General features: G+C 36.4%; 1 protein-coding gene across 1 annotated transcript; it reads left to right on the top strand.

Moving 5' to 3' along the window:
* The first annotated feature begins 1906 nt into the window (after window positions 1–1906).
* Window positions 1907–26939, top strand: LOC129242677 (uncharacterized). The gene is made up of 3 exons (XM_054879463.1): window positions 1907–2017; window positions 26056–26286; window positions 26376–26939. The coding sequence occupies exons 2-3, from the start codon at window positions 26275–26277 to the stop codon at window positions 26937–26939; spliced, it is 576 nt and encodes a 191-aa protein (XP_054735438.1). The 5' UTR covers window positions 1907–2017; window positions 26056–26274.
* Window positions 26940–27638: the final 699 nt, after the last annotated feature.

Raw genomic sequence — 27638 nt, 5'->3', positions numbered from 1 at the left:
TTTTTGTGATCATGGAACCAGGTGACGAAATGTCTACGTTGATAATTATCTCTTGGCTTCAGTTCCTGTGCTAATAGAATTTTGTAAGGATACAAATGCGCATCGTTATGTAAATCCGCCAAACAGACGATTCATCAATACATAATTGCTAGGCACGTCCAGATACCGATGTTGGAGATTGCTCAACAACTGCTGTAACAAAGCAGCGATATTTTCAACAGGACATTCAGCTTTTGGGCTGCCAGTCTTTTTTCTATCCTCAGCAGAATCAGTTTGAATAAAACTGTTTCATCAGCTCTTGAATTGTCCACTCATTCAGATGATTATTTCCATCCAAAACATAACGAAATTAACGACATTTTTGCAGGGTTCAACCCCCAATAAATCTGAGGGTCTGTGCACGGGCCTGATCAAAGATGATATAAAAAAGTACCGTCTAGGAATTATTCACTACTAACATCTAGGCGCCACTTTTGAAAGACCCTTTACAAGTACTTGCTCCCTCTTCATTAATATTACCAGTTATGACAGTAAAAGTATTCCACTGTGGTAAATGTCCGGCTCTACGTCCTTGACGCACTTGCACTTGCATTTGCAACATAGCAACCCGGCAGCTAGATTCACTGAACATTCAACAACAAGTCCGTTTCCATAAATGTAGAGTGAAAGGCGCGTGTTGCCAGATGAGATGCGAGTCACAGATGTTCGAATGTATGTGCATACAAATATACGTAAATGCAGTTAAAATGCAATATCCTTGGCTGTTGTTTGCGCTGGCAATGGCCTTATGTAGGGCATTGTCCTCATGGGTTGTTGTTCATTAACAGTTATTTATTTGCTCGCGGCTTATTGAATAAATATGAACAAGCGGATGAATTAATATTTTATCTGGAGTGATCCGGACAAGGGCTTTTTGTTACCATGTTTATAGCAATAAACAAAATATGTTCAATCAATAATTTTCAGTCGCAATTCAATTGTTTTATTTTATAGATAGTTGATAGTAGTAGTGATAGATAGGAAAAATTGAATTATTCCTAATTACATGCGTTTTATATTTTACACGCTTTTATTCTAGAGAAATTCACAATTAAATGCAAATGTCCTCAAATCATGGCATTCACAAATTATGATGGCCAATATATAAAGTTTGGGAGCCTTGATAGCATTGTACAGATATATAGGGTCCGCCATATAACTTTATGGAATTGAAAATGCTATAAAAAAGAAACTACTCAATATTTTTCCAAACTGTTATTTTTATTTTGAAGTACAATGGCCCGGTTAATGATGGAACACAACTTCATTCCAATTGGACTTTGTATGGCGTCATGCCAATGTCTTTACGCAAAATTCGTCTGAATGATGTCTCCGAAATGTCCAATTGTTGAGAACGACAGTGAACTAATGTTCCTGGTGATTCACGAACAATCTCGGCCACAGCAGCAATATTTTCGGGTGTACGCACGGTTTTTGGTCGGTCACGCGTTGGTTTGTCAATAAGCAACCCAGTTTCTCTTACTTTTTTCGCAAAGTAACGCACATACGCTTCATTCGGTGCTTTTCTTCTTCCCATTGCCGTACGTAATTTTCGTACTCATTCTGCAACGTTACCATGATTTTCAAAGTAATGTCGCAATATTTCCCAGCGTTCTTTGAGCGTATACACAACCATTTTCGTTCAGCGGAAGAATAAAACTAATTTTCTGTCAAATCAGATGACAGCTAAGTGTTACCATTCTTCAAATAATACCGAGTTCAAATCCGTAACGATAGATGTCGGGCCCTGTACAAGCAAAAACAATCTTTTTCTTTCCATTTCAATGAGAGGCGCCAGGTATGAGCTAGCGACACTCTAGATTTTGGTTTCAGTGTATTGGTGTTTTTGCTTGATCGTGGAGTCAGTAGATCAATTAAGTTCTTGTAAAGTAATTGCAGTGTTCTATGTGGTTATAAAATCAGTTTTGAAGTTTAAATTTACGAAGCGGGTTGCCATTTATACCATTTTTAACTTTGGGTGTTTTAAATTTATGGTTTTTGGTGTTGCAACTAAAATGGGAGTTATAGAACGAAACTAATTAAAAAAAAAATCAGTTCAATAAAAAATGCTAGTTTTAAGGTTTTTGAACACCGAAATAAGTTAATAAGAAGTCTTTCAAAACTGACGCCTAGATATTAGTATTGAATAATTCATTGACGATACCTTTTTTATGCTATCTTTAACATTTGGCAAGTAGACAGATGTACAATTTTACACGATAGAACAAAACTTAGTATGAGAATTCGGCCGCCGTAGCTGAATGAGTTAATTCGTTACTACTATTCGGAAGACGTAGGTTCGAAACTCCATCAAAAACTTGTCCCCTGCAGGCAATGGCAAACCTCTCCGAGTGTATTTTTGCCTCATTAAAAATATTTGCCGTTCGGAATAGGAATAGGAGTTTCGCCCAACACTCAAAAATGGTGTAGGCGCCAAGAATATATATATACATATATGTATTTATATATATTATATATAATATAAAAATCTCAACACCACTTTCCCAGCTGCCCCGCTTTGTCGGGCAAAGGTTTAGATATCTGGGCTCGAACTTACTCGCTACACCGGCGGATATTGCGGGTTTAAATATCACACACCTGGCGAAATTCATCAGTAGCTTGAAGCGGTTAATACGAACGTAAATCGCCACTGTTGGTCGTCTTCCACTAACCCAAATCTTTTTCTTCCTTTTCTCCACCTATCTGGTTCCTTCCATTCTCGTTTCCCCTCCAGCCCCCTGTATGGTATCACAACGGACAAATTTTGAATATTCGAGGTGTGTTCAAAAAGTATCGCGAATTTTGTGTTTTTTCAAAAATTATTTATTTATTCATTAATATCTATTTTGTCCTCTTCAAAGTAATCCCCATGAGATATTATGCACTTGTGCCAACGTTTTTTCCAATCTTCGAAGCACTCCAAAACATCATTTCTCTTGTTCAGCTCCTCCTTCGATGCCGTCTTTATCTCGTCAATCGTAGCTTAGCGTCGTCCTTTCATGGGGCTCTTCAGTTTCGGGAACAAGAAAAATTCACAGGGGGCCAGATCAGGGTGTACGGTGGCTGTGGCATCATTAGTGTGTAGGTTTTGGCCAAAAAGTCGCGCACAAGCAACGATGTGTGAGCAGGGGCGTTATCGTGATGCAAGAGCCAATTTTTGTTCTTCCACAAATCCGGGGGTTTCTGTCGTATTACCTCGCGCAAATTGCGCATAACTTGCAGGTAATATTCCTTATTGACCGCTTTACCCAGTGGCAAGAACTCATTATGCACAACGCAACCGCAATCGAAGAAAACGGTAAGCAAAACTTTTACATTCGAGCGAACTTAGCGCGCTTTTTTCGGTCTTCCATTGAGATGATTGAGCTTGGTTTCCACGTCATAACCGTAAACCCACGATTCATCACCAGTTATGAATCTCTGGAGCAAATTTGGGTCGTCGCGGACAGAGTCCAACATCTCATTAGCAATGTTCATGCGAAGCTGATACGAATTTTGCGGCGACCCGTCTCATGCTTTCACACAAAATTTGATGCAGGTTCTTTGATCCATCTTTTTGAATAGGTAAAAATCGAAGACGAGCCGAGACACAAAGCAAGCAAAGCAGCTGTCAACAATTAACTGAATATTCAAAATGGCCGAACTCGTCGGCAAGAGTGAGAGACATGAATACCAACATATCGCCACAAAAGAATTGAAATTCGAATATACGTGACCTGCAAAAATTCAAAATTCGCGATACTTTTTGAACACATAGTATCACCAAGTGAGCCGAAGGTCGATCAGTAAAAACAGCGTATCGGAAATTTCGTGGAAATAATCATCCAAATGAGCCGATAATTCAAAGGATGGTGAAAAAATTAAAAAAAACTGGTTCTGTCGACGATAGAAAAAAGACTGGCTTCCCAAAAAGTAGGCGTCCTATTGAGAATATTGCTATTGTAGCGCAAAGTGTTGCTGCGCAGCCTTCAGCATCTATATCTCGACCTCGACGTGCTCAACAGTTAAGCATTCATGAATCGACTGTTTGGCGGATTTTACCTGTAGACGTACACATGTAGCCATTTAAATAATGTAGTTTTTCACATACAATTGCAAACAGCCGTAATTTTAGAACGAAATAGTGTAAATTAAAAAGTGTAAATTTTTGGACGTTTTACTTTAAAACAACATCTAGGCGCGACTTTTGAAAAACCCTTTATAAGCAAATAATCATTCTTTGATGAATAATTTATTGATTCGTACTATCCTCGGAAAGTAAAGAGATATTCCTTGCATTTATTGCAATTGAAAGTAAGGCGCAGGCATTTGGACAGTCATAGGCGAAAAGTAATATTAAAATTTAATGATCTTGTCAAGCTATGAAAAATTATTTAAAGATTTTATTGTAACAACATTACTGTTATAAATGAACTTCCAACTTTTCCTCATACATTTCAACTTGAGCTTAAGGGGGGGGGGTAGGGTCACAAAATCGAAATTTTTTTTCTTCACTCATCTTATAGTAAATCATTTCAAGAATGTTGTGTCAAAATTTTAAGTGGATCGGAGCAGAACTCTCAAAGTTATAGCCTTTGTAGGCACTCTACCTCGAATGCGGAGCATGGATAATTTCTCAGAGTCATTTTTTCAAACGCGTTTTTCCCGAAACGACTTCTTAAAAGTCGGTGCCAATCATAACTCCGAAACTATTCAACCGATTCTTTTCAAATTTGGCACACGTTTTCTAAATCAAAAATACCTCCCACCTACACTGTTTTTTTTTTATTTTTTGTTTTTTAAGGTTGTTTTTCACTTACAAATATGGCGAAATTTTTCGCCAAAAATGCTCGTTTTACGTTTTTTTGCCACCAAAACTACAAAAATGAAAAAAAAAAAATTTTATTAATGTAGGGGGGAGCATTACGTCATACTTTAACTGAAAAATTCGACTTTTTTAGTTTCAGATGATTCTACGACGAATGCCGATTGGCACCGCAGAGCACCTCTCGAAAAACATATCTCCAAAAAAACTCTGTCATGGGCTTATTTGTCAATATTTTATTATTAATATTTTTTAAAAACTTATTGAAAAGATGTACAATAACATGTAACTGATTTTATTAAAGTATCTTAAGCCATATTTCTGTAAAAAATTCACAAAAAAAGTGTTTTTTTTTTTAGCGCTAAACCCTACCTCCCCCTTAAGGCTTGAGGTAAAAAAGCTAATTTGAGAATACAATATATATTTTATTATACTTTCCACAAGATGAGAATAAAAATATATTTTATTATACTTTCCACAAGATGCATCCTAATACTTATTTTTATGTTTTAAATTTTGTATTTATTTATGAATAATAAATGTATGTATATTAGGCCGTGTCGATTTGTGGGGAGGCGAAAAAATCGCCCATTGCTCTGTAAAAATCATATTCTAGGGATCAAAATAAGAAACTTTGCCGAAGGAATCATACCTATAAAACGAATTCTGATGTCCCCCAATTTGGGTCGAACTTTTTAGTTTCTTTTCTATAACTCACTTAAATTAATTTTTTCATTAACATATGTTCTGACTAAATAAATTTCTTAAGAGAAAAAATAGATATTAGTATAAATAAATAATAAATATTATTATAAATAAATAAAAATAAAGAAAAAACATAGCCATTTAGCTGATTTTTTCATGTAAAGGCCAAAAATTGTGATACTTTTAAATTGGGCGACATCAGAATTCGTTTTAGAGGTATGGTTCCTTCGGGAAAGTTTCTTATTTTGATCCCTAGAATACGATTTTCACAGAGCAATGAGCGAGTTTTAAATCGACCCGCCCTATTTCTGATAAAAAGAATTGATTTATTGGAATACAAAGGAAAATTTAAAAAATCAACGCAATTTTTTAGTTGCCTCATACTCGTACTTTCTCTTTATTATATTGTATTCACAGACATTTTTTAGAAATTCTGACCAAAAAGTTCAAGACTTTGATGACAATTTTTTGAAATTTGTTTAATTTTTGAATGTTATAGAAACTTTGGAAGTTTGATTTATAAAGTGTTTCCTGTACAATGAACTTTATTTTTCTAAAAAATTAATGAAGAAATTTAGCTTGGGATAATATTGGGAACTTCGTTGATTTGCAAAGGAAATGGCAATGGATTGTCCACACGCAAAGGAAAAATAACGACTATTTCGCTAAGCAAGCGCTGTGCTGGTGGAGGAATTGGCCGACCGCATACCACCTGGCGGCACTCAACAGATGGTGAAATGAAGTATCTTGGATTATATTCGAATGTACCAAAAATCGTAGCACAAAACCATGACCGTTGAGAGGAGTGGTTGATGCCCTATGCTCCAAACAGGAGACATATATATATAAAATATATATTTATTATATGAGCACCACAGTTTATTAAACACTCTATTGATATTAGATATTCTTAACTATAGATTGACACATGTTTCAAAATTTCAAAAAAAAAAACCTCATCTGAGCTCCTCTTTCTTATATTAGAAGTTCTTCAAAGTAATGTTAAATTGTAGTCCGTCTAATGGAAGCGTGACAGGCTAAATTTTACCATAGAGTTCTGTTATAAAAAAATGTAAATGATGTTAAATAATAGGACTATGAATAAGTTCCTTGCGGTTTTACAACAGATGGCGTAACTTGATTATTATTCCATCGATCCACATTTCCAAACATTCATTGGAGAGCTACTGTCGTAAGGCACAAACGTCAGTATAAGTTTTTTATTTGAAGCGTAAACAACAATATTTTTACCACACTTGAAAATGTCGAATTTCGTGCCAAATAATGTGTTTTTGCGGGGAATTCTTCTTCATTATTTTAATATGAAGAAAAAAGCAGCCGAAAGTCATCGTATCTTGGTGGAAGTTTATGGTGAGCATGCTCTAGCTGAGCGAACGTGCCAGAAGTGGTTTGCACGCTTTAAAAGTGGTGATTTTGGCTTGGAAGACGAAGAACGCGAGGGTGCGCCGCCAAAGTTCATGGATACCGAATTGGAGGAATTGCTCGATCAAGATCCGGCTCAAACGCAAGAAGAGGTTGCAAAAACTTTGGGAGTTGATCAATCAACCATTTCCAAACGTTTAAAAGCCATGGGAATGATCCGAAAGGTAGGCCATTGGGTGCCGTATGAATTGAAGCCAAGAGACGTTGAACGCCGTTTTATGGCATGCGAACAACTGCTTCAACGGCACAAAAGAAAGGGTTTTTTGCATCGAATTGTGACTGGCGATGAAAAGTGGGTCCATTACGACAATCCAAAACGTCGGGCAACGTATGGATACCCTGGCCATGCTTCAACATCGACGTCGGCGCAGAATATTCATGGCCTGAAGGTTATGCTGTGTATCTGGTGGGACCAGCTGGGTGTTGTGTATTATGAGCTACTGAAACCGAATGAAACGATTACGGGGGATGTCTACCGACGACAATTGATGCGTTTGAGCCGAGCACTGCGAGAAAAACGGCCGCAATACGCCGATAGACACGACAAAGTTATTTTGCAACATGACAATGCTCGGCCACATGTTGCACAAGTGGTCAAAACATACTTAGAAACGCTCAAATGGGATGTCCTACCCCACCCGCCGTATAGTCCAGACCTTGCGCCATCCGATTACTATCTCTTCCGATCGATGCAACATGGCCTGGCTGACCAGCACTTCCGTAATTACGATGAAGTCAAAAAATGGATCGATTCGTGGATTGCGGCAAAACCGACCGAATTTTTCACAAAGGGAATCCGTGAATTGCCAGAAAGATGGGAAAAAGTAGTAGCAAGCGATGGACAATACTTTGAATATTAAATTTGTAACCATTTTACGTCAATAAAGTTTCAAATTTCGAAAAAAAACCGCACGAACTTATTCATAGTCCTATTATAATTTTCCCATTACGCGTTGCGCAATTTGTTAGTTTCGTGAGAAATTTAGAAAGCGTAATTAGTTTTTAGAAAATGAGTTCCGCGGTCAAAGATGTCACGTGAATCTGCAGCAAAATATTTGAAAAAGTCGAAGACATTCATAAATATAATGTTGACGACTTCGCCGGACGAGGGCCAAAAAATATACCTCTCCAAAGCAAGATCATTTAAACGTCATGCTTCTGTCTGTGTTTTTGAAATAGCGCTCGATAAAGTAGAACTCCATCTGTCTTGCGCTTTTTTAAGAGAGAAAATTTTCAGTTTACTCAAAGTCCTTCCAATGCAAGCAGAAATTTGCTATATAGATATCTACATAAGAGGCTGCTTGTAGTAAAAACGTTAACTAATGACGACGAACGCTTCAAATGCATAAATACATATATCTGCCGAATTAAATGGAGATAGTAATTTACCTCAGCCGTAGCGTTAATGTATTCTATGATATAACTCGAGGACATTTACGTGCAGAAGATCTCAAATTCCGGAACACATTGAAAAAACTGTTGCTCTCATTATCACACATTGAGAGAAGACTTGCATGGGCTAAGGAAAATCCCAAACGGAAATGGGCAAACGGATTAATCTTCCTTTTGGGCGAATGGTTGCACATCGGTCCTGGTGTACACGAACTGTTCGAACTGTCAAGCATTTAGTTAAGATTCGTGTCTGGGGCTGGTTTTCCGAAAAAGGAAATTTGAATGCAATTTTGATGAATGAAAGTTACCAAAAAGCATAATTACTGTCAGCTGCAAGGACGTTCGCAGGAACTAGCTGATCTTGAGTTTTTCAAGAAGATAACGATCCCAAGCATCGAACGATGAGGTGTGTAGGGTTGAAACATCAAAATGGAATTGAAATGTTGCGTTGACCTTCGCAGTCGGCTGATGCCAACCCTAATGAAAATGTTTGTGTAATAGTTAAGCAAAAACTCAAAGGAAAACAAATACGGAAGCTCAAACAGTTATGAAGGCAAGTTCGGGTGACTTGACGCTTATTACTGTCACAATGTGCGCAAAAAGTAACACAAAACATGGCTCAAAGATGTGCAGCCATTGTAGCTAATGGTGGTGACTATACATTTTATTATGTATAGGTTCCAAGTTATGGCGGTCACGCTTTCGTTACACAGATTGTAACAAAGTATGTATAGCAATCACCTTTGAATAATTTTTTTACATTTGAGTATAACACCGAAGGCCAATGCAGCCAGTGTGTTAAAATTGTTAGTGCAATATTTTATATTTCTCTAATAAATAATAATAATAATAATATATTTGAGTTTAATTACATTTGAATGCATTGCTAAATGATTCCTTAGAATAGATATGGAATGGGTTTGAGCTTGAAAATATTGCTTAAGTCAGTTCTGCGATTGTGCGACATCCAAAATGTTACTCAAAAATTTGCATCCAAAAGTGCATTTAAAACGTAATTTTGATGCGTAATATTAATTATAATTGGATTTAATCAACTTGCCAAGTTGTCGTTTCATTCAATAAATAATCCAATGTTAATTAGTACTTTTTGCGCAAACACGAATTCTGACTCCAGATACGAATTATTAAAATACCATATTTGCTATTCACAAGTGACATACGCAATCGGACTAAATAAGAGCAAATAGAATCCTCAAGCATAATATAATTAATAAGCAGAAAACAAATAAGGTGTGATTGTATAAGTTTGACGTAGTCAAAATATCCTGTTTCAATTCGAATTTTGTGTGTGCACGCGCCGACTTGCTTCATGAATAGAAAAAATGCACATTAAGGTGGAACAATGTCTGTAAGTATATTTGTATTTAAGGAGAAACACATAGGCATATACTTTCACTTGTCTGAGGCTCCTCTTACGCTCCTCAGTGCTTACTAGACTCTGAATTTACCTAAAAGATGGGAGATATGATTCCTATATCCGTATGAGTTAAGGCCGCAGAAAAATTTAGTTCCATAGAGACATTTGACTATCGGATGCCTAATTACAGTGAGTAAGTACAGAGCAGTATAACTCCGTTTCTTGCTACCAAAAGCTAAAATATGTCGTGACATTATTTATGGTCCGGTTGGCATTAATTAACGTTCACAACTTCTGGTAGCAGATCAAGATTGAGAGCCCCTCCGCTTGAAACCTGATGCCCCATTTAACAAATATGTTACAAAATTTGTTGGCAGGTCTAAACACAAGTACACTTGCCTTCGTCTCTTCAACCATCTTTGACTAGGTTGCTTTCATAAGTCAATCTGTGCGACCCTAATGTGCCTACACTGGTTTCATGTACAAATTTTCAGTAAATTATATTCCTTCTATATTCCGTTTTTTTCTATGACGCAGTAGGAACACTTCTATTTCTTGCATTTTTATTTGCTCGCTTTTTTCTTTTTGTGTGACTTTCACAAATATGCACGCAGTTAAATGGCAATACTTTGAAGGAAATCGTAAATGCCGAAATTTAGTTACAGCACACATTTTGCTACCCTGATGAGTGATTAAAGCCGATATCCGTGTGACGCCATAGCTTCTGTGCTATTGCGTTGGTGGGAGAGAATAACACCTGTATTGCTCCTTCGCTGCTGGCTCTGCTCTGGAGGCTGTATTATGCAATGCAATCGCATCGTAATAGTTTTCATAATAGTAAGCGCTCAAATCGATGTGTACGTAAATGTTTTTTGAATGAATGTTTTATTGAGTAATTTCATTGAATTGTTTTCCTTACTGATTTTGTGGCGGCTGCAAGAGGATGATGGTAAGTTATTGTTTTTTGTGTCCGGGCATATTGACGGCTTGTGCTTCCAACAACTTGAAAGGCTTGCTTTGATTATATCACTTCTAATTATTTGTAAAATAATAAACGCATAGCGGTTTATTCATAATACCATTCAGATGCAACTCAATGAGAATACAAAGAACAGAAAACCAAGTAAACGATGAAGAGATTATGCAAAGAGTTTTCCAATAAAAGGAGTTAAGATAAATGGTCTCGTTGCTTGTGTGGCACGTAGCGCCATCTTGTTGAAAATAAGCGTTGTCCAGATCTATACCATCCAAATCCGGCCATAAAAAATCGTTAATCATCTCTCGATAGCGCAATCCGTTCACCGTAACTGTTGCTCCAGCTTCATTTTCGAAAAAGTAAGGTCCAATGGCTCTGCCGGACCATAAACCGCACCAAACAGTCACATGTTGAGGATAGTGAAGCTTTTCAACAATAACTCTTGGATTTTCTGATCCCCAAATCCGACAATTTTGCTCGTTGACGAAGCCACCGAGGTGGAAATGGGCCTCATCACTCAAGATGATTTTTCGATGGAATTCTGGATCATTTTCATGCATTTCAATCAGCAAAAACACGACGTTGTTGATGATCGGCCGGCTTGAGTTCTTATGTTAACTGGACTTTATAAGCCTTAAGACCCAAATCGTTATGCAAAATACGGTGTAATAACGTTTGTGGAATGCTTAATTCCAAAGAACGACGATGAATGCACAAACCTGGGTTTTCTCCAACACTTTTGGCTACAACAGCAATACTTTCGACTGTTCTTGAGCGACGTGCACGGTTTTTATTCTTCACATCACTAACTTGTCCCAACGGCTCGATTTTGTTCACCAATTTCTGTATTGCGGTCCGTCAAGGTGCTTCACGATGACCGAAAAATGTTCGAGTTTTACAAATTTATTATTATTTTTATAGTGAATTTTAATAATTTGAATGCGTTGTTTAAGCGTGTATCACTCCATTTTTATTAATGGTTTAATTTATACTTGCAAAATATAAAAAAATGACAGCTTCAAAAGTGACATCTATCAAAATAGCGGGCTATTCAAAATAATACCTGTTATTGTAAAACCCTTTATATCTACGGTTTACATACCAGTTTGGATTTTGGCGAAGCCCTTTCCGGCTATCAGCTCACTTAATTGCACATGATTGCACTTAATTGCACATGATTGCAGAATACACCCCTACCAATTCTTCATACATATATCTGAAAATAGTCTGATAAAATATTTCTAGTTTTTATGAAGTACTCTATCCTTGTGGAATTTTTACTGAATTGTAAAAGGCTAAGGGCAGGGATGCATCTCGTAAGTGCAGGATGGCGTTACAATTTTTCTGAAAGCCTGATTTCAATAATTATTGTAAGATATTGTCATTCCTACTTGCTACACTTTCCGTACTTGCGTACTTGATACGTATATACTATATATGTATGCGTACTTACATTCCTACTTCTATAAATTCTATTAGGATGTCACACTTACAACCATTTAATAAAGTTCGCTATTGCATTTGTGTGCATGGGACTCAAAAAAAGTACAAATATGTGACCGTACAAGCTGTCATAGAATAGTCAATTCATATATTGCGCATAAATAAATTGAATCCTATAATAGGCGATTTGTCTGCATGAAGCGTACACCACTAGACGCACCCACTCTACATAGGTATGTACTATACTAAAAGCATCCAGTATACTTATACTAAATTATATGCATAATTATGTATGCACGAAAATGCGAGTTGTGTAAATCCTATAACTCAATACTAATTAAATTGTATGTACATCCATATGTTTGGGTGTCTATAAAGAATAAACATTATGAAGCTATAAACATGCGCGTGGCTATGTGGCTAAATCCGTCACGCGTCACAATTCATGTACTGTGGGTGGGAGGATGAGAATTTGTAATTTCGTGTTGATTTAAACAGACGGCGGCGTTAATCGGGATAACCGGCGCAGTAATTTCTGATTCGAATTGTAATGTGACGTTATGAAAATCAGTGAACAGATAATTTGTTTATTGGATGGTTTTGTCAGTAAAAGATGGACCGCAGGCAACAAATACTGGTATTAGCTGCCCAGATACTAAGAAATAATTTATTTAAAAGCAACAATAAACAATTAATGTAATTTCGAACGAGTTAGTGTAAATTAGCATTGCATTCAGCCTTTCTTGTTCTTCTCTTTAAAAGTTTCATTATTCTTCATTCACAATAGGTAATAATCGTAATTTTTCGGCAATGTTGACATCGAAAATTCCCCTAATTCACTTAAATTATGAGAATTACTTCAAATTGAAATTTGAAAAGGTCGAGATAAGGAGCACCAGGAGATCTGGTGGCTCCTAAAACACTCAGGCTAAAAAGCCCATTGTACTTAAAGCTCTGGAAAGGGGGTGGATAGTCAAGGAGGGAAGGAGAAAAGTATGAGAATTACTTAATTCCTAAGATAATTTCTCGGTTAAGACCACCACTGGAAAGGGGGTGGATAGTCAAGGAGAGAAGGAGAAAAGTATGAGAATTACTTAATTCCTAAGATAATTTCTCGATTAAGACCACCGTCTGTCTAGTCTATTAGGACATTTCCTTGGATTATCCAGCTCAGATTTTTTTATCCAGCTCAGTATCATGCACAATTTATGGGAGTAGACAGCATTGATATAAAATTTCTGTTTTGGTAGTATCAATAATAGGAAACCTAAGCAATTTGTTACATTTTTCCACCAGAACTGTTATCGAAAAGGCATGGGGATACCTAAAACAAGATTCGCTTGAAGGAAAGTACATACTTTCACTTGTTAAAATTATTATATGTGAATGTATTATACCATACACACATTTGGAACATGACAGCATTGGAGATGAAACATTAATAGAATAGGACCTGTTAGTAATACACCTTTTCAAGAAAACGATATTTGAACTTAGCTGTTTTCAGGGATTATAGCAATTTGCCGCTAGAGTTTCTGAAAATTCTCATTCAACATGAAATTTATTTCTGGAATCCAAGTTTTTTTAAATTAACTTCAAATAATTGTATGAAATTGCCAATAAGCTTGCTAGGAAAGGGTCGACAAAACCGGTTTCAGTTGTCCCCACCTCAGACATCGGTGTGTCCTTGACTGTTGTTAAGGGGTTACATGGGTTTCCTCGGGTAAAAAGGCCTATTTTTAATATTCTTTTTTCTATGTGAAAAATTATTTATTTAATTCAAACTTTTTTCTGTGTTATAGATACATATTTAAAGAATAATTTCTGAAATGTAAAAAAAAAAAAATTAAAACTCCTTCATTGTGACATAATTTCCCGTGACCCCTCGAAAAAAAGCTGCGTTCGCGTTGTTAGCATAACTCCTGACAGGATCATCGAAAATGAAAAAACAAAAATAAGTGTTTTAGTTAAGACCATAAACTCGTGCTTGAACGAAGAAAAGAAAAAAAAGTAAAAATTGGAATTTTGGCAGACCTTTTTCCAAAAAAATGAAAATTTCGGTCAAATTTGCTTGACATTTTTTATTTTTTTTTAAATAGTTGTAATTGAAAAAAAAAATTCTTGTATTGTATGTTGAACACCTGTGTAAAATTTCATCAAGATCGGTTGAGTAGTTTTCGAGAACATTTGACAACCGACTTTGAAAACACGGTTCCGAGAAAAACGCGTTTAAAGTTTTGAGAAACAATAGAAGTGGCTTGGATAGCACACTTTCCAAAGGATGTATCTCCGAAACTATTATTCGGATCGACTTGAAAATTTGGGATAATATTCTTGAGATGCTGTAGAAATTAATAAGCAAAAAAAAGTCGATTTTTTTGTGCCCACGAAACCCATGTAATCCCTTAAAGCGAAATTGCAAAATTTCTTTCCTAAAAAAGCACAACACAGATGGAGCTCTATCTTATCGTGTGCTTTCTCAAAAACACTTGGCCTCAGTGCGACAGAAGCAGGACGCTTTAAGTACAGGAGATTCCACGCCATTCAATTTCCAAACTCATAGTGGTAGTCATCGGCCAATTGGAACTCATGCGGAGAAGCTTGGGCTTCCATGCAACGCCCATTACAGAAGCTGTTGCTATAAGGAAAATTTTTCTGGGAAAATTTTTAAATTTATTCATCTAAAAATTTGTACACATATTACGTTATCTTTTAACTGTATTTCAAGACTTAGTATTAGTGAAAATATTTATTTGGAAAAGAGCTACAGCTGATCTTTGGGAACTCCTTGCAAAAAACACGTGTTGCGGTGACCACTATAACTCTAAACTGGATCCTCTGAAATTAAAAAACCAAACAGATTTCGTTAAAGTAATGTTAAATGTAATAATTTATCGAAAGAATAAGCAAAATAAATTTTTTTTTGACAAAATGGCGGTTTCTCACAAAAAAAAATAGATTTTTGACCAAAATTTCGGCCTTAAATTGTTTATAAAAAAATATTTCTCTCTGACAAAATTACTTTTAACTTATTAATTAATTACTAAAACATATATTTCAGAAACTCGTATTAAAATTTGAGATTAATTCGTTTAGCCGTTTTCGAGTAATGTTGGTCACCGACTTTGAAAACACCATTTTGAGAAAAACGCGTTTAAAATTTTAAAATGTTCACTGGAATGATATGAAATTCTAACTGTTATAATCCCTTAAGTTTTAAAATTTTTCGCAGGTAGTGGTCTAAATTATGGACCAAAACTGCACTCTAGTACTACTTGTAGCGTACCCGTGGTACTCTTACCATATAACCTACCTACCTATATATTCGCATGTCCCTGTCAACCTACTGACGAAAAAAAAAACACTAACAGAACGGATCATAAAAAGAATTGTTTTGATTTGATGATGGGCGATCTGACAGCGGTTTGTTTACAACAAAGGGCGGCAAAAACTGAGACTGACTTGGTGATATAAGAAATCAAAGTACCCACTCTTCACGTTACTTCATTCACATCTGAACTAGAACCAAGGCGAATTGAATATTAAAAGTGGCGTCTTCCCAAAAAAAGTACTTTTTTCGAGATTTTGGCAATTCCGACGTTAGACTCCTTACCAAAAAGAATTTTCATATTTGTGTGAATTCTGTGAATGGCTTGGTGATATTGTGATTTGTGAAATTTATACCAAACAAACTAATGAAAACAAGGGGCCGCGAGTTAAATTGTAAAAGGATTAATGAAAATAAGCCTCCAAATGCAGTTTTTCTTGCGAATTCTCTTCATCTTCAGGAACAAGTAATTGCCCTTCCGTAAAAATATGTGCAAAATTAGCGTTCACAATTCTGTTGCCGAATCTCCTATTCCCGAACTGAGTTTTACAATTTTGCTTCGAGTGGCCAAATCGGCTGAACCACGAATAATAAAAAACAAGATTGCGTCTTCCGAATTCGCTGCGGCGTCATTGCTTAAAAATACACCACCAAAAGGAAGATAAATTAAGCAAAGTCAATAGAAACCCCCAAACACAAGAAATTACACACACACACACACTTTCTTGTCAGGCGTCATCGGCATAAAAATGCAAGTGTTATAATTTGTGATTCCACAATTTACACGCGGCACTTCGCTTTCGTTAGCTTGTCTAATTTAAAAGTCACAAATATTCAAATTGCTGTAAGCCATTCACTAAATATTAACAAACAAGTAATCTCTCTTCGCTTTGTTTGTTTTGTAATATTCCATCTCATGACGTCAGCCGATTGTCAAAATCGCGAAAAATACATATGTAACGGTTTTCAGGAGGCGCTACCTTTAGCTTCTGTACACCGTGCTTGAAATCTCTGATCCTTTGTTCGTTAAACGAGCTTCGCCTCGAAGTAAATGAGATTTGTGTGAAAACTAAGAAGCGAGTGGCAAAATAGCCAGCGATATCTACTATAATGAATAAAAGTGTCAGCTCAAAATCTATTTTGATTTCATCAAATTCACTAAGAGCCGATATTTGCAGGCTTCAGTGATCTCTCAAATAAGATAAGAAACAAATGTCAAGATATCATAAGTGTGAATGCATACATATAGTATATACGCAATGTGAAAGGCAATGACATTATTAGTAGCGCGATGGGTAAGCGGGTGGTAGATTACCGTATACTCGTGCACGCAAGGCATCTTAATCATTCGCTGCACCGTGGCAGCGTTTGAAATAATTCGTTATCATAAAAAGTTAGTATCGAAAGATGAAGGAAAATCTATTAAAGTTCATATTCACACATGTTTGGATAAAAAAATTCGGAAATGATGCTTTTATTCGTTTTAGAGGCATCCAGTCCTTAAACATTTTTTGTGAAAAATTTGATTTAAAAAAATTGGTCGCAATTTATAACGCTTGTTATAGGGTATTAGCTTTTAAATTATGAAACCTCTGGTTATTTCACTTAAAAGAAGATAAAATAATTTTATAATTCTTTTATTAATTTTTATATGTTTCTAACACACAGAGTATTTAAAAACTTTCTGTCGCAATTATTAGTTAGACAAATATTTGTGACTAAATCAGCATCATTTTTAGTTTTAGCTGCAAAAAATCATGAGTTCTATAGGAGTGGTATTAGAATGTCACCAAGAAGATGGAAAAAAGTAGCGGCTAATAAAGGACAATACTTTAAATAAAAGTTAACGTACGATTTGTTCACAATGAGATTTTTTTTTGAGCGTAATAAGGGCGCATACTTATTTGACACCTAATTTTTTAACTTTCGTAAGAGTCCATACTTGCCTACTGTGCCTTGCTGGTAGTTCTTAAAACAAAAGCAATGAAATCAAATTCGACTCTAAACGCAGACTTCGGCTGCAAAAACACGTGACATACTTAAGATGCCACTTTGAGCACACGTTGTTAGGCTTTTCTCCTTCCATTTTAATATTTTAAGTAGACGATATGTGATTTTGTACTCATTTATGATTTCGAATGTGAGACAGCTTGGTAGCACTTGTTGCACGCGCGTCGTTAGTTACGCTGAGATGCTTTGCCCGAATGCCGCATTATTTTGGTGTAAGGGGAGGTAAATTCTTTGTTTATGTATATGAAATGAAGTGAAATTTTAAATATTTATGTGTATATGTTTGTTCATATAATATGTTCATATACGAGGTGCGTTCCAAATGGGAGGCGACTTTTTCTTGCTACGAAAAATATTTATTTATTTTTCAATAACTATTTTGTCGCTTTCAAAGTAATTCCCCTCAGATATAATACACTTGTGTCGGTGCCTTCTCCAGTTCTGGAACTACCTCTGATCTTATGCCACTTTGACATGGCCTGAATTCTTCCAATGATGTGGAATGTATCTCCAAAATTGTGGCAAATCTTAGTCTTTTCAGAGGTATTTTCTGTTATGGGAACAAGAAAAAGTCGGAAGACACCATTTTTGTTAAATTTTTTTCGATAGTAGAAAATCGCAGAGCATACATTTGTATCTGTCAAAAACAAACTAAATATGCCACACAAAGAGCTGAAGCTTTGAAAATATGTTTAGGATACGTGGACCAAGAATGCAATAAAACAATAAACGTTGCTCGCGAAATTTGAAACGTAACCTTACAACTACTTTATTACTTTTGAAAACACCTAACGGCAGATGGTTTTAGTGAAAAGGGGTTTTAAAAACAAGAATTTACTCGGATATTTGCCATAGGCAGCCGAAGGGTGACCCATATAAGAAAATAAAGTTTCTGGAATTTCTGGTTTTATGGCCACAGTTTACAAAGGACTTTTCCTTCATTTTCTTTATTAAATCTAGGATTACAGAAATCTAGTTGACTAGATGTTACTGAAAGTTCTCAATGCTAGCTTCTTAAGACTAAGTATGATACAAGCAGTATAAGTTTCACTATGAATAATAGGAAGTAACTTAGCAGCAAAAAGAGATATTGGCTCGGTAAAATCAATATCTAGTTTTCTAGAGATTTTATTATTGGGTATAGGAATAAGTTTCCGCCCTCGTAAAAGAGGTGTCGCTGCTGATACTATTGTTGTGTTCGCTCTAGTAATATACTGGTGATTTGAAGGTGTATTTGGGAGCTCTCATTCAAAGTAGCTGACATTGAAGCGTAAAGATCCTTTTTTATCTATGTCTACGTTCATCCGGAAAAACAGCATTTGTGGGAAGGTATGATACATTAATACCTTTTTAAGGAAACATGCAGCTGAAACGTGTCGCTCCATCAAATACAACTTGTAAAGAGTGGTTTCGCCGTTTTCAAAGTGGCAATTTCGAACGTGAGAGATAAAGATCGTGAAGGGGTACCTAAAAACTCATAAATACTCAACGACAACAATTATTGGTAACGTCGGTAAACGCGATGGAAATGGTCTAGAAAACAGGTAACTCCACATCAATTGAAGGAGAGGATATCGAGAGACGTTTAGTGACGTTTGAGATGCTTCTTGAATGGCAGAAAAGAAAAGGTTTTCTGCATCGCATCGTCACTGGCGGTGAAAAATGGATCTATTGTGATAACGCTAATCGTCGAAAATGTTTGAGCCTGCCAGGTGAATCACTGTCAGATCCATCGCCAGCGAAAAATATATTCATGCCTCAAAGATTATGTTGTGCATCTGGTGGGATCAGAAGAGTGTCATCTATTATGAACTCCTTAAACCATCTAAAACCATCACTGGCGATCGTTACCAACTGCAACTATATCGATATACTTTGGGAGCTAATTTTTATAGCAAAATGAGATATGGAGGTTCAGCGTTTTTTTGTTTTGAAACAAATCGCTTCACCTGATCTTTGTATTTAGTCGCCCACAGAAATGCGAGAAGAATAATTTCGCACATTAATTTGAATGAAACGAAATAAAATATAAATTAGAAATTCCAGCACTTTCTCGTATTTTAAGAAAATAATATTTCTTAAAAAAAGAAATGCTTCAGATTGTATTCAGTTTGAGGTATCGAATCAAAGGAATAAACAATGAGGAAAGACATTTCGTAAAAATTATTAAAATGCATTTCATTCAAACAAAATATGATTGAAATGTTCGAGTTCATAAAATCTCCAATTAAGAGGCAAGAGGATTTAGTTACGATTATATCCAAAGTAATGCAAATCTTTTTAATTTTAATTAATTTTTTTAAAGATTATCCCCCGTAATTGAGCAAAGTCAGTTGATTGTCAAACATCAATTTCGTTTCCGTAAGCAGCACAGCACCATTGAGCAAGTGCATCGTCTTGTCGGAGATATAAATAACGCTTTTGAATGTAAAGAATTTTGCACAGCAGGCTGTCTCGATGTCTCTTATGTTCTTGACAGGGTATGGTCCAGTGGCCTACTTCACAAAGTTAAAAAAAATTCTCACAATAAATTTCTATAATTTTATAAACTCGTATCATGCCGATAAACACTTTTTTGTCAAACAAGGCGATAGAATAACCAATCTCCGCAAAATAAATGTTGATGTGCCTCAAGGCTCTGTTCCAGGTCCCATTTTATACCTGCTAATCACGCATGATCTGCCTGCCTCATCAGGTGCCCTAATCGGAATATTTGCCTCAGCTGTAGATAATGGCGCGAACAAAGCATCCCTAAAATTGCAAAAATGTATGGATGACATTACCCAATGGCTACAAAATAAGCGAATTAAAGCGAATGAGACTAAATCGGTTGAAGTAACATTTACAACCAGACGAAACGAAGAATTTAGGCATCCATAACTACTCAAAAATCATTTCGAAAACTCACATCATCACAAAAAAAACAAAAACAAAAAACTCTGGGCTTAAATCTTACTTTTCTCTACTGGTTACTGAACAAAAATCCCAATTCTCGCTACATAACAAAATTCACTTGTAAAAGGCTATTCTCAAACTCATTTGGACATACGGTTTCCAGCTAGAGGGGTACTACAGCTAACTCAAATATCGAAATACTACAGAGATTTCAGTCTAAGGTACTCAGGATGATAATAAATTTCCCGAGGTATCACTCCAAAGCCCAAATCTACAGGAATTTCACGGTAGCGGCGGCTAAAGAGGAAATAAAAATACCAAATACCTTGTCAGCCCAAATACCTTGTCAGCATGTCTAATGAGAGAGGATAGTCATCGTAAGAGGCTTAAAGAGGTTACAGTTTTTTGGTCAAAAATACATTTTTTTTTTTTTAAAAAGTTGTGACATCACTGATATGTAGAAGTACACAGGTAGTTGCTTGTTGGGCAATCAATTTGTTGTGTGACTTTCTTGTCGAGTATACCTGTATATATGAATGAGTGTAGATATATGGGTATATGATACTCGTGGAGGAAATGAGACAACTTTATGACTGACAAGGAGTAAAGCTGACAACTGAAGCGAAAGTGGCAGAACGTCTGCGTCCGTTAGAAAAGTGGAAAAGCAGATGGGTTTCGTCTGTCAACGGACGTTGGACCTATAGACTTATCCCCAAAATTGGCCAAAAGGTGACCAGAAGGCAAGGAGACGTAGACCACTAATTAACCCAAATAGGTCACGGATGTTACTTGGGGTACCTCCATCGTTTTCATACGGAGGACACTTCGTTCGGTCCAAGCTGCAACAATGCAATAGAAAGCACGTGTTCTACTGTGATCGTTTCAACGAAGAACGCCGAACGCTTGAGTTAGTCTTGAGTGAACAGCTGAGCCCAGACAGCTTAATCAATAACATGTGTGCATCACATGACTGTTGGAATGTAGTTAAAAGTTTTGCAAAGAGGATAAAGCAGCACCTGCAACGCGCGGTGTGCCAGCGTAAAACGCAGAGAAAAACAAATCAGTCCTCTCTAGGAGGTGGGCTGCCCACGAACTGACGACAAAGCACAGGCTGTCGAGTCATGTGCTCGATAGCGTATAATATCCATACGCCCTTGTGAGAGGAACCTGAGAGCATGCCACACATACCACTGGTACGACGGCACAGAGACATTAGAAGTTGAGCCTATAGCATGAAGCTGGCTACAAATATGGTGGGCCCAGATGTGGGTGAATAGTATTGGTCCATTTAATGAAGACCGTTCTGGGCCTTTCCGAAGTAATGCAAGGTAGTTCCGGGAAGGGAGTCTCCTCAGAAAAGGAAGAGGGATTGTTTTAGTGGCTACACCATTCGAAGCAGTTGACGACGATCGCTGTAAGTGCGAAGGCATTTTGAACCCTCCTCACCCACCACAAAAAAAAAAAAAAATATAAATATACATACGCATATGTACGTATAAATTTGTATGTATCCCTGTATTCCATAAATACGTAATGTATTTATGCCTCTAATAATACATCGCTATTTCCTATCCAGATCCATTGGCTGACCTGAATGTTACTTCAAATTGTGAATTGATTAGCGCACAATAAATTTTGGACAAATATACACCAAGAGTTTTTCTTTTTAATTTTTAAACTTTTTATTTTTCAATATTTATGCTACTCCTTGACACACATAGAATAAGTGACCACTTAAATAGGAACTTTGTTATGCTTGCTCAGCTCAGCTCTCTCTCTGTGTCCAACAAGTGCGTCACATGACCAGATGAATACCAGTTGAAATAAATGATTAACCAATACAGACAGAGATGGTATAAATTCAAATGCATATATGCGCATTGATGATTTGGTTACTGTGTTAACGTTTTGCCCTGAATTATCTTTGCATTATTTTACTCAATTTGCTTCAACTCGAAGTTTGAAAATTGAATTTAATTTAATCGAATGCATTGACCTCGTTGCAATGCTGTATCAGCCATAATAAATAAAGAAAAAATGAGTCAAAAACATTCACAGTTATTATTTATTTATTCAGATTGAATATATAATCGATATAACTTTATTTACTTGTTTTTACTAAGTAGTAAAATCTGAAATTATAAAATATTATTTAAACTTGAAATATTTTAAATTCTTTAAGTTATTAAGATTATGAATGAGTTTAATGAACTTGATAAATCTCTGTACAAGGTGGCACAGAATCAATCACCCTACCGCAAGTTTTATAGTTTTTGCGAATGGCGGCGTACGGCAATTTTTTTGTCACTTGCGAACTAGACAACTACAATATACAAACACTAGAGGCCAAAATAAAGATTTCCATCACTCAAAATAATTTTTTGTTTTATTTGGATGATTCATATTACGCCACCTTATATAACAGCTGGTGTATCTGTCGTTATGGAGATGAGTTAAAGGCTAACTCCACAACCTCTTGGTATTACATTCGGTCCAGAAATGGGTACTAAAAATATCCCAATGTGTATACATTTCAACTCAGTAAATCTGTTTGTGGAATATTTTAAGTACAGTTGTGCTAACGATTTTAAAAATTTTGAGTCCCTAGGTTAGGTTAAATGGCTGCCCTAGCTTGGGGCATTGGTACTTGGACAAATATTCAAATTTCGTCCGTTGTGATGCCATACAGGGGAGAGGAGGAAGGAGAAGCGAAGGAAGCAGGAGCCTTGGCATTAGAGGAAGATGACCATGCATTTACGACGACGGTGGCTGATTCACGTTCGTAATTAGCCGCAACAAGCTACTGATGCACTTCACCAGATTTGTGATATTTATCCGCAGGCGTAGCGAAAAAATGAGAGCCCAGATGTCTAAATCTTTGACAGACGATAACAAGGCAACTAAGAAGAAGGTGTCCCTAGACTGCGAAGGGATGTCAGGGGACACAATTAGTTGTTATTAATGGAATATATTACCTTTAGTGTCATCACTGAAAAGTGAACTTAATAGGCTCTCATATTTTTTTCTAAGGAATTTAGTTATTCGCTCTCTATGCCGTAATTTTCCTCATTAATTTTTCTTTAACATCTGGTATTCTCGTTGATCGGTGGGTTATTATCATATTAATTTGCAAAAGTAGTTCGATAGTGAATTTCAGCATGATAAGATTTTGATATTGCCAGACTCTACAAAGATTAACACGATGTATGACAATCTAACGAAACATCGAAGTTATTTCTAATTTGTGGCAGGCAATAGCCAACCTCCGAGCGTATTTCTGGCTCCTTTTAAAATACCATCTGCCGTTCAGAGGCAACATAAAATGTAAACCCTTCCTTTTGTAAAAAACATCCAAACGTACACAACAAATAGGAGGAGAAGATGGGCCAAATATCTAAAAAGAGTTTAAGCGTCAATTATATTATGTTGTCGAAAAAAAAAACCATTCTTTTCTTGGTAGATCGCTGTAGTGATCGGTATCTTGAAAAGTATCGATCAAACAGTTTAAAATGTATGCTCGTTGTCAAGGTGACATTTCACACGAAAAAAAATATTATGCTATTTTTTTTTTTTGTTCCATTCAGTTGTGAATTACAGGGTGTTAGCAATGGAAGTCAACAAAGAGTAAATTCGGTACATTTTACAGTTTTTCTTCGATAAAGGCGAAAATTCAATCCAGGCCGCCTAAATTGTGAATGGTTTTTATGGTACCGATACTGTAACTGCTAATTACGTGCAATTTTGGTTTTGTCGATTCCGTACAGGCATTCTTGATGTTAAAGAAAATGGTGATAATGTCATTAAAGTCGATAAAATCAGAGAAATAATCGAAGTTGTCTGATATTTTAGAAGTTGTAGCATCGCCCAGAAGTTAAGATCGACCATGAAACAATTTAAGCAAATTGCCCAAAAATGTACCCAAAATGTATGGATTTATTTTCGCCCAAACTGATATATGTATATTCCATTAATACAGGCTGCGCTATATTTTATGTCGGTATGTAAACGCTGAATAACTTTGTCATTTACAAACCGATCGACTTCAACATACATGTTTTTGATACGTCAATGCAGTACAATTTCAACCATGGATCGCTTTACACTAAAACAAAACGATGAAATAGTGACGCTATACATCGAAAATAGTCGTTCTATTGTTCTAACTCATCGCGCATATCGCAAAAAGTATCGCGGCAAACAGGCACCGTCTGACAGTAGGAGATCTTCAACATGCCGTTCATCAACGACCAAGACGTTCCAATGAACTTGTTGAAGTAGTGCAGTGAAACCACAATGCGGCGTATTTTAAAGGATGACGCAATTGACACAAAGAATTTTGCCGACAGACCATTCACGTCGCTTGGAATTCAGCCAAACAGTCGCTCGAATGGTTGACACTGAACCCAATTTTTGGAAGCACATTTTACTGACTGACAAGGCACGTTTTAATCTCTCTGGCAGCGTGAATATACAAAATTGCCACATTTGAGGAACTGAGAATCCACACGAGATCCATAAAACGCCATTGCATGACCGGAAAGTAACTGTTTGGGCCGGCATTTGCGCCAAAACCATCATTGGGCCATATTTTTACCGCGAAAACGAAACGGTCGATGGAAACCGATATCGACGGATGTTGGCTCATTATGTCTGCCCGCAGATGCATAGGAAAGGCTTAGACGGTTACTGGATGGTGCGCCATGCCACACTGCGAAAGCAACAATTGAATTTCTGCAACGAAAATTCCCGGTACGTCTAGTGTAAAAAGGAGGTGAAATCGACTGGCCCCCCAGATCACCTGACTTAATCTCCCGTACTTCTTTTTGTGGGGTTATCTGAAAAGTAAGGCTTACGCCAACAAGCCGTCGACTATTGACCAGCTTAAGGCAACATTCGTGCCGAAATCGACGCTATAAAACCCGAAATGCTTGACAAGGTGATGACAAACGCAGAAAAAAGATCGCAGTTTGTGATTGCTAATACAGGTGGCCACTTGATTGATATTGTATTCAAAAAATAGTTTTAATAAATTGTAAATAACCAAACCTCATAAAAATACCTCACTTGTACAAATCAGTTTTTTTTTTCAAAGTTATTCAATGTTTTCATAAAGACATAAAAGCTGGCGCACCCTGTACATATTTACATTTTTTGTATTTGTAAATTCTCTGGCACCGAATTCGACATTAATTCACTCTAATTTAAAAAAAAAATCTTTAATAGGTTAAAGTTGTGTAAAAATAGTTCAGAGTTCTAGAAAATATTTTATTGTTTGTGCCTTTTACACTTTAACATTTTTTAGCTGGCTGCATTTACTGTTTTTTATGCAAGAAAATATAACCTTCTTGATTTTTTCTACCTATGTTGAAATTAATTATATTTTGAGGAAAGTTCAAAAATCTGCTTTTACTTTAAATGCAAATTAAAAATTTATTACATGTAACTGCACCAGCTGTTATGCAATATACCACAGTAACGATTTTTATTTGGCGGCACGTGCGAATTTATTGTTAAGTCACATAGCACCATTTGTTAACGCACACGAAGTATTTACTTGCCACACGGCAATAAAATGATGGCCCGTCGCCCCTTATCTTCTTGATAATTTTATTTAATTTTTCTTTTCTGGGGGACTAAAAGAGGCGCGCGTGACTTAAAGACACGAACAACATGTTCGCGGGTGCACATGTACCCGTACCATAACGTGTAATATGCAAATTGGTGCAAGTAGCCGTCTACTCACCCAGCTGCTGTCAAAGTTAAACTATAAAATTACACTCGAAAAGTAAAGGACCATCATTCAATCGACCGACACAGCGAAGTCAACTACAAACAGGGCTGCAAATCATATTTCAGAAAAAATGTTCCAATTAGTAAGTTTCTATTTTAAAAATAGAAAAACCAAATATTCTAAGTAAAGACATATAAAAAAATGTATTTCTTTTACCACATTAATTTTCAGCGATCCTCACACCTCATCTGCCTCATTCTTATCTATCAACGTTCTGTTTCTGCGAGCTACGAGTATGCAGGCTTACCGAACGTTTTCAACTCACTTCCAAACGGCATAGCCTACGCTACACCTTTGCCCTGTGACTTACCTCCTCCGCCGTTGCAGGGTTATGGCGCCGCCGCCTACGCCAAACCGCTCGTGTTTGCATCTTATCCGCACATTTATGCGCCCACGCCACAATATAATTATGCCTCTGTAGCTCCGTCGTTTGCGAAAGCTGAGCCGCGTATCAAAGTTTCAACTGGCCTTCCTGTCACAACTACATATACGACTGCTGTAGGGTTGGCAGCACCTCCGCCAGTGGTGGGTTTTGCACCTGCACCTTCACCAGCAATATATGGGGTACCGCCAACTGGTTATAGTGGTTCAGTGTCATATGCGGCACCACCAACTTTCATCGGCTCGACTGCCTATGCTACACCCACTGTTCTAGCAGCAGCGTCACACGTGAAGAAATTTCGCGCCCCGTTGCCGGTGACTGGATACGCGTACGCCCAGGGAGCGGCGTGGTGAGCGCGGGAAACTGTGTATTCATAAATATATATTTTATACTAACTTATTTAACAAAATAACTGATATTTTATTTTTAGTTTTAAATCTTTTTTTTTTAACATTATTTCTAAAATATTTGTATATTTGTTTCATAAATCTATTGACCGTTTACTGGTATTTACATAAAAAAAACTAAAAAATCTTAATATACATGTGTTCTATACTTTGTTTAAGTAAATGAAATCAAAAAACCAAAAAAAAAAACAAAATAAGTAAAATCAGGCACCGGCATAGCTGCTGGCGTTTTTTGGGCGACAAAAATACTAAAAACTGGCCATAAGTTCAAAGCCTACAAACGTTCAACCCTTCGATGGCAAAATAATACCATTGAGTGGATTTCGCTATAAAAAAACTACACACATTTGTACAGATAAAAAAAATTAATTATAAAAATAAAATATTACAGTGTCAGTAATAACATTTGAAAACTTTTAGCACTTGTAAATAATGACAATAAATTACAATAGCTAATCATAGCATTAAACTATATTTTTAAAAACTTCATCATGAACTTCTCGATCTCTGTTTTGGATTCCAGTCTAGGTTAGGTTGTAATGGTTGCCTAGGAATGAGCACACTTGAACGAAGATCAACGAATTCAGAATGTGTGGATTATGAACGACGACTGTGCTGCGTTTGCGTCAACCGCTTTGTGCTGCT

Source organism: Anastrepha obliqua, chromosome 3 (genome assembly GCF_027943255.1).
Source record: "Anastrepha obliqua isolate idAnaObli1 chromosome 3, idAnaObli1_1.0, whole genome shotgun sequence".
Taxonomy (NCBI): Eukaryota; Metazoa; Arthropoda; class Insecta; order Diptera; family Tephritidae; genus Anastrepha; species Anastrepha obliqua.
Note: the sequence above shows the minus strand (reverse complement) of the source record. Positions and strands in the feature narration are given on the sequence as shown.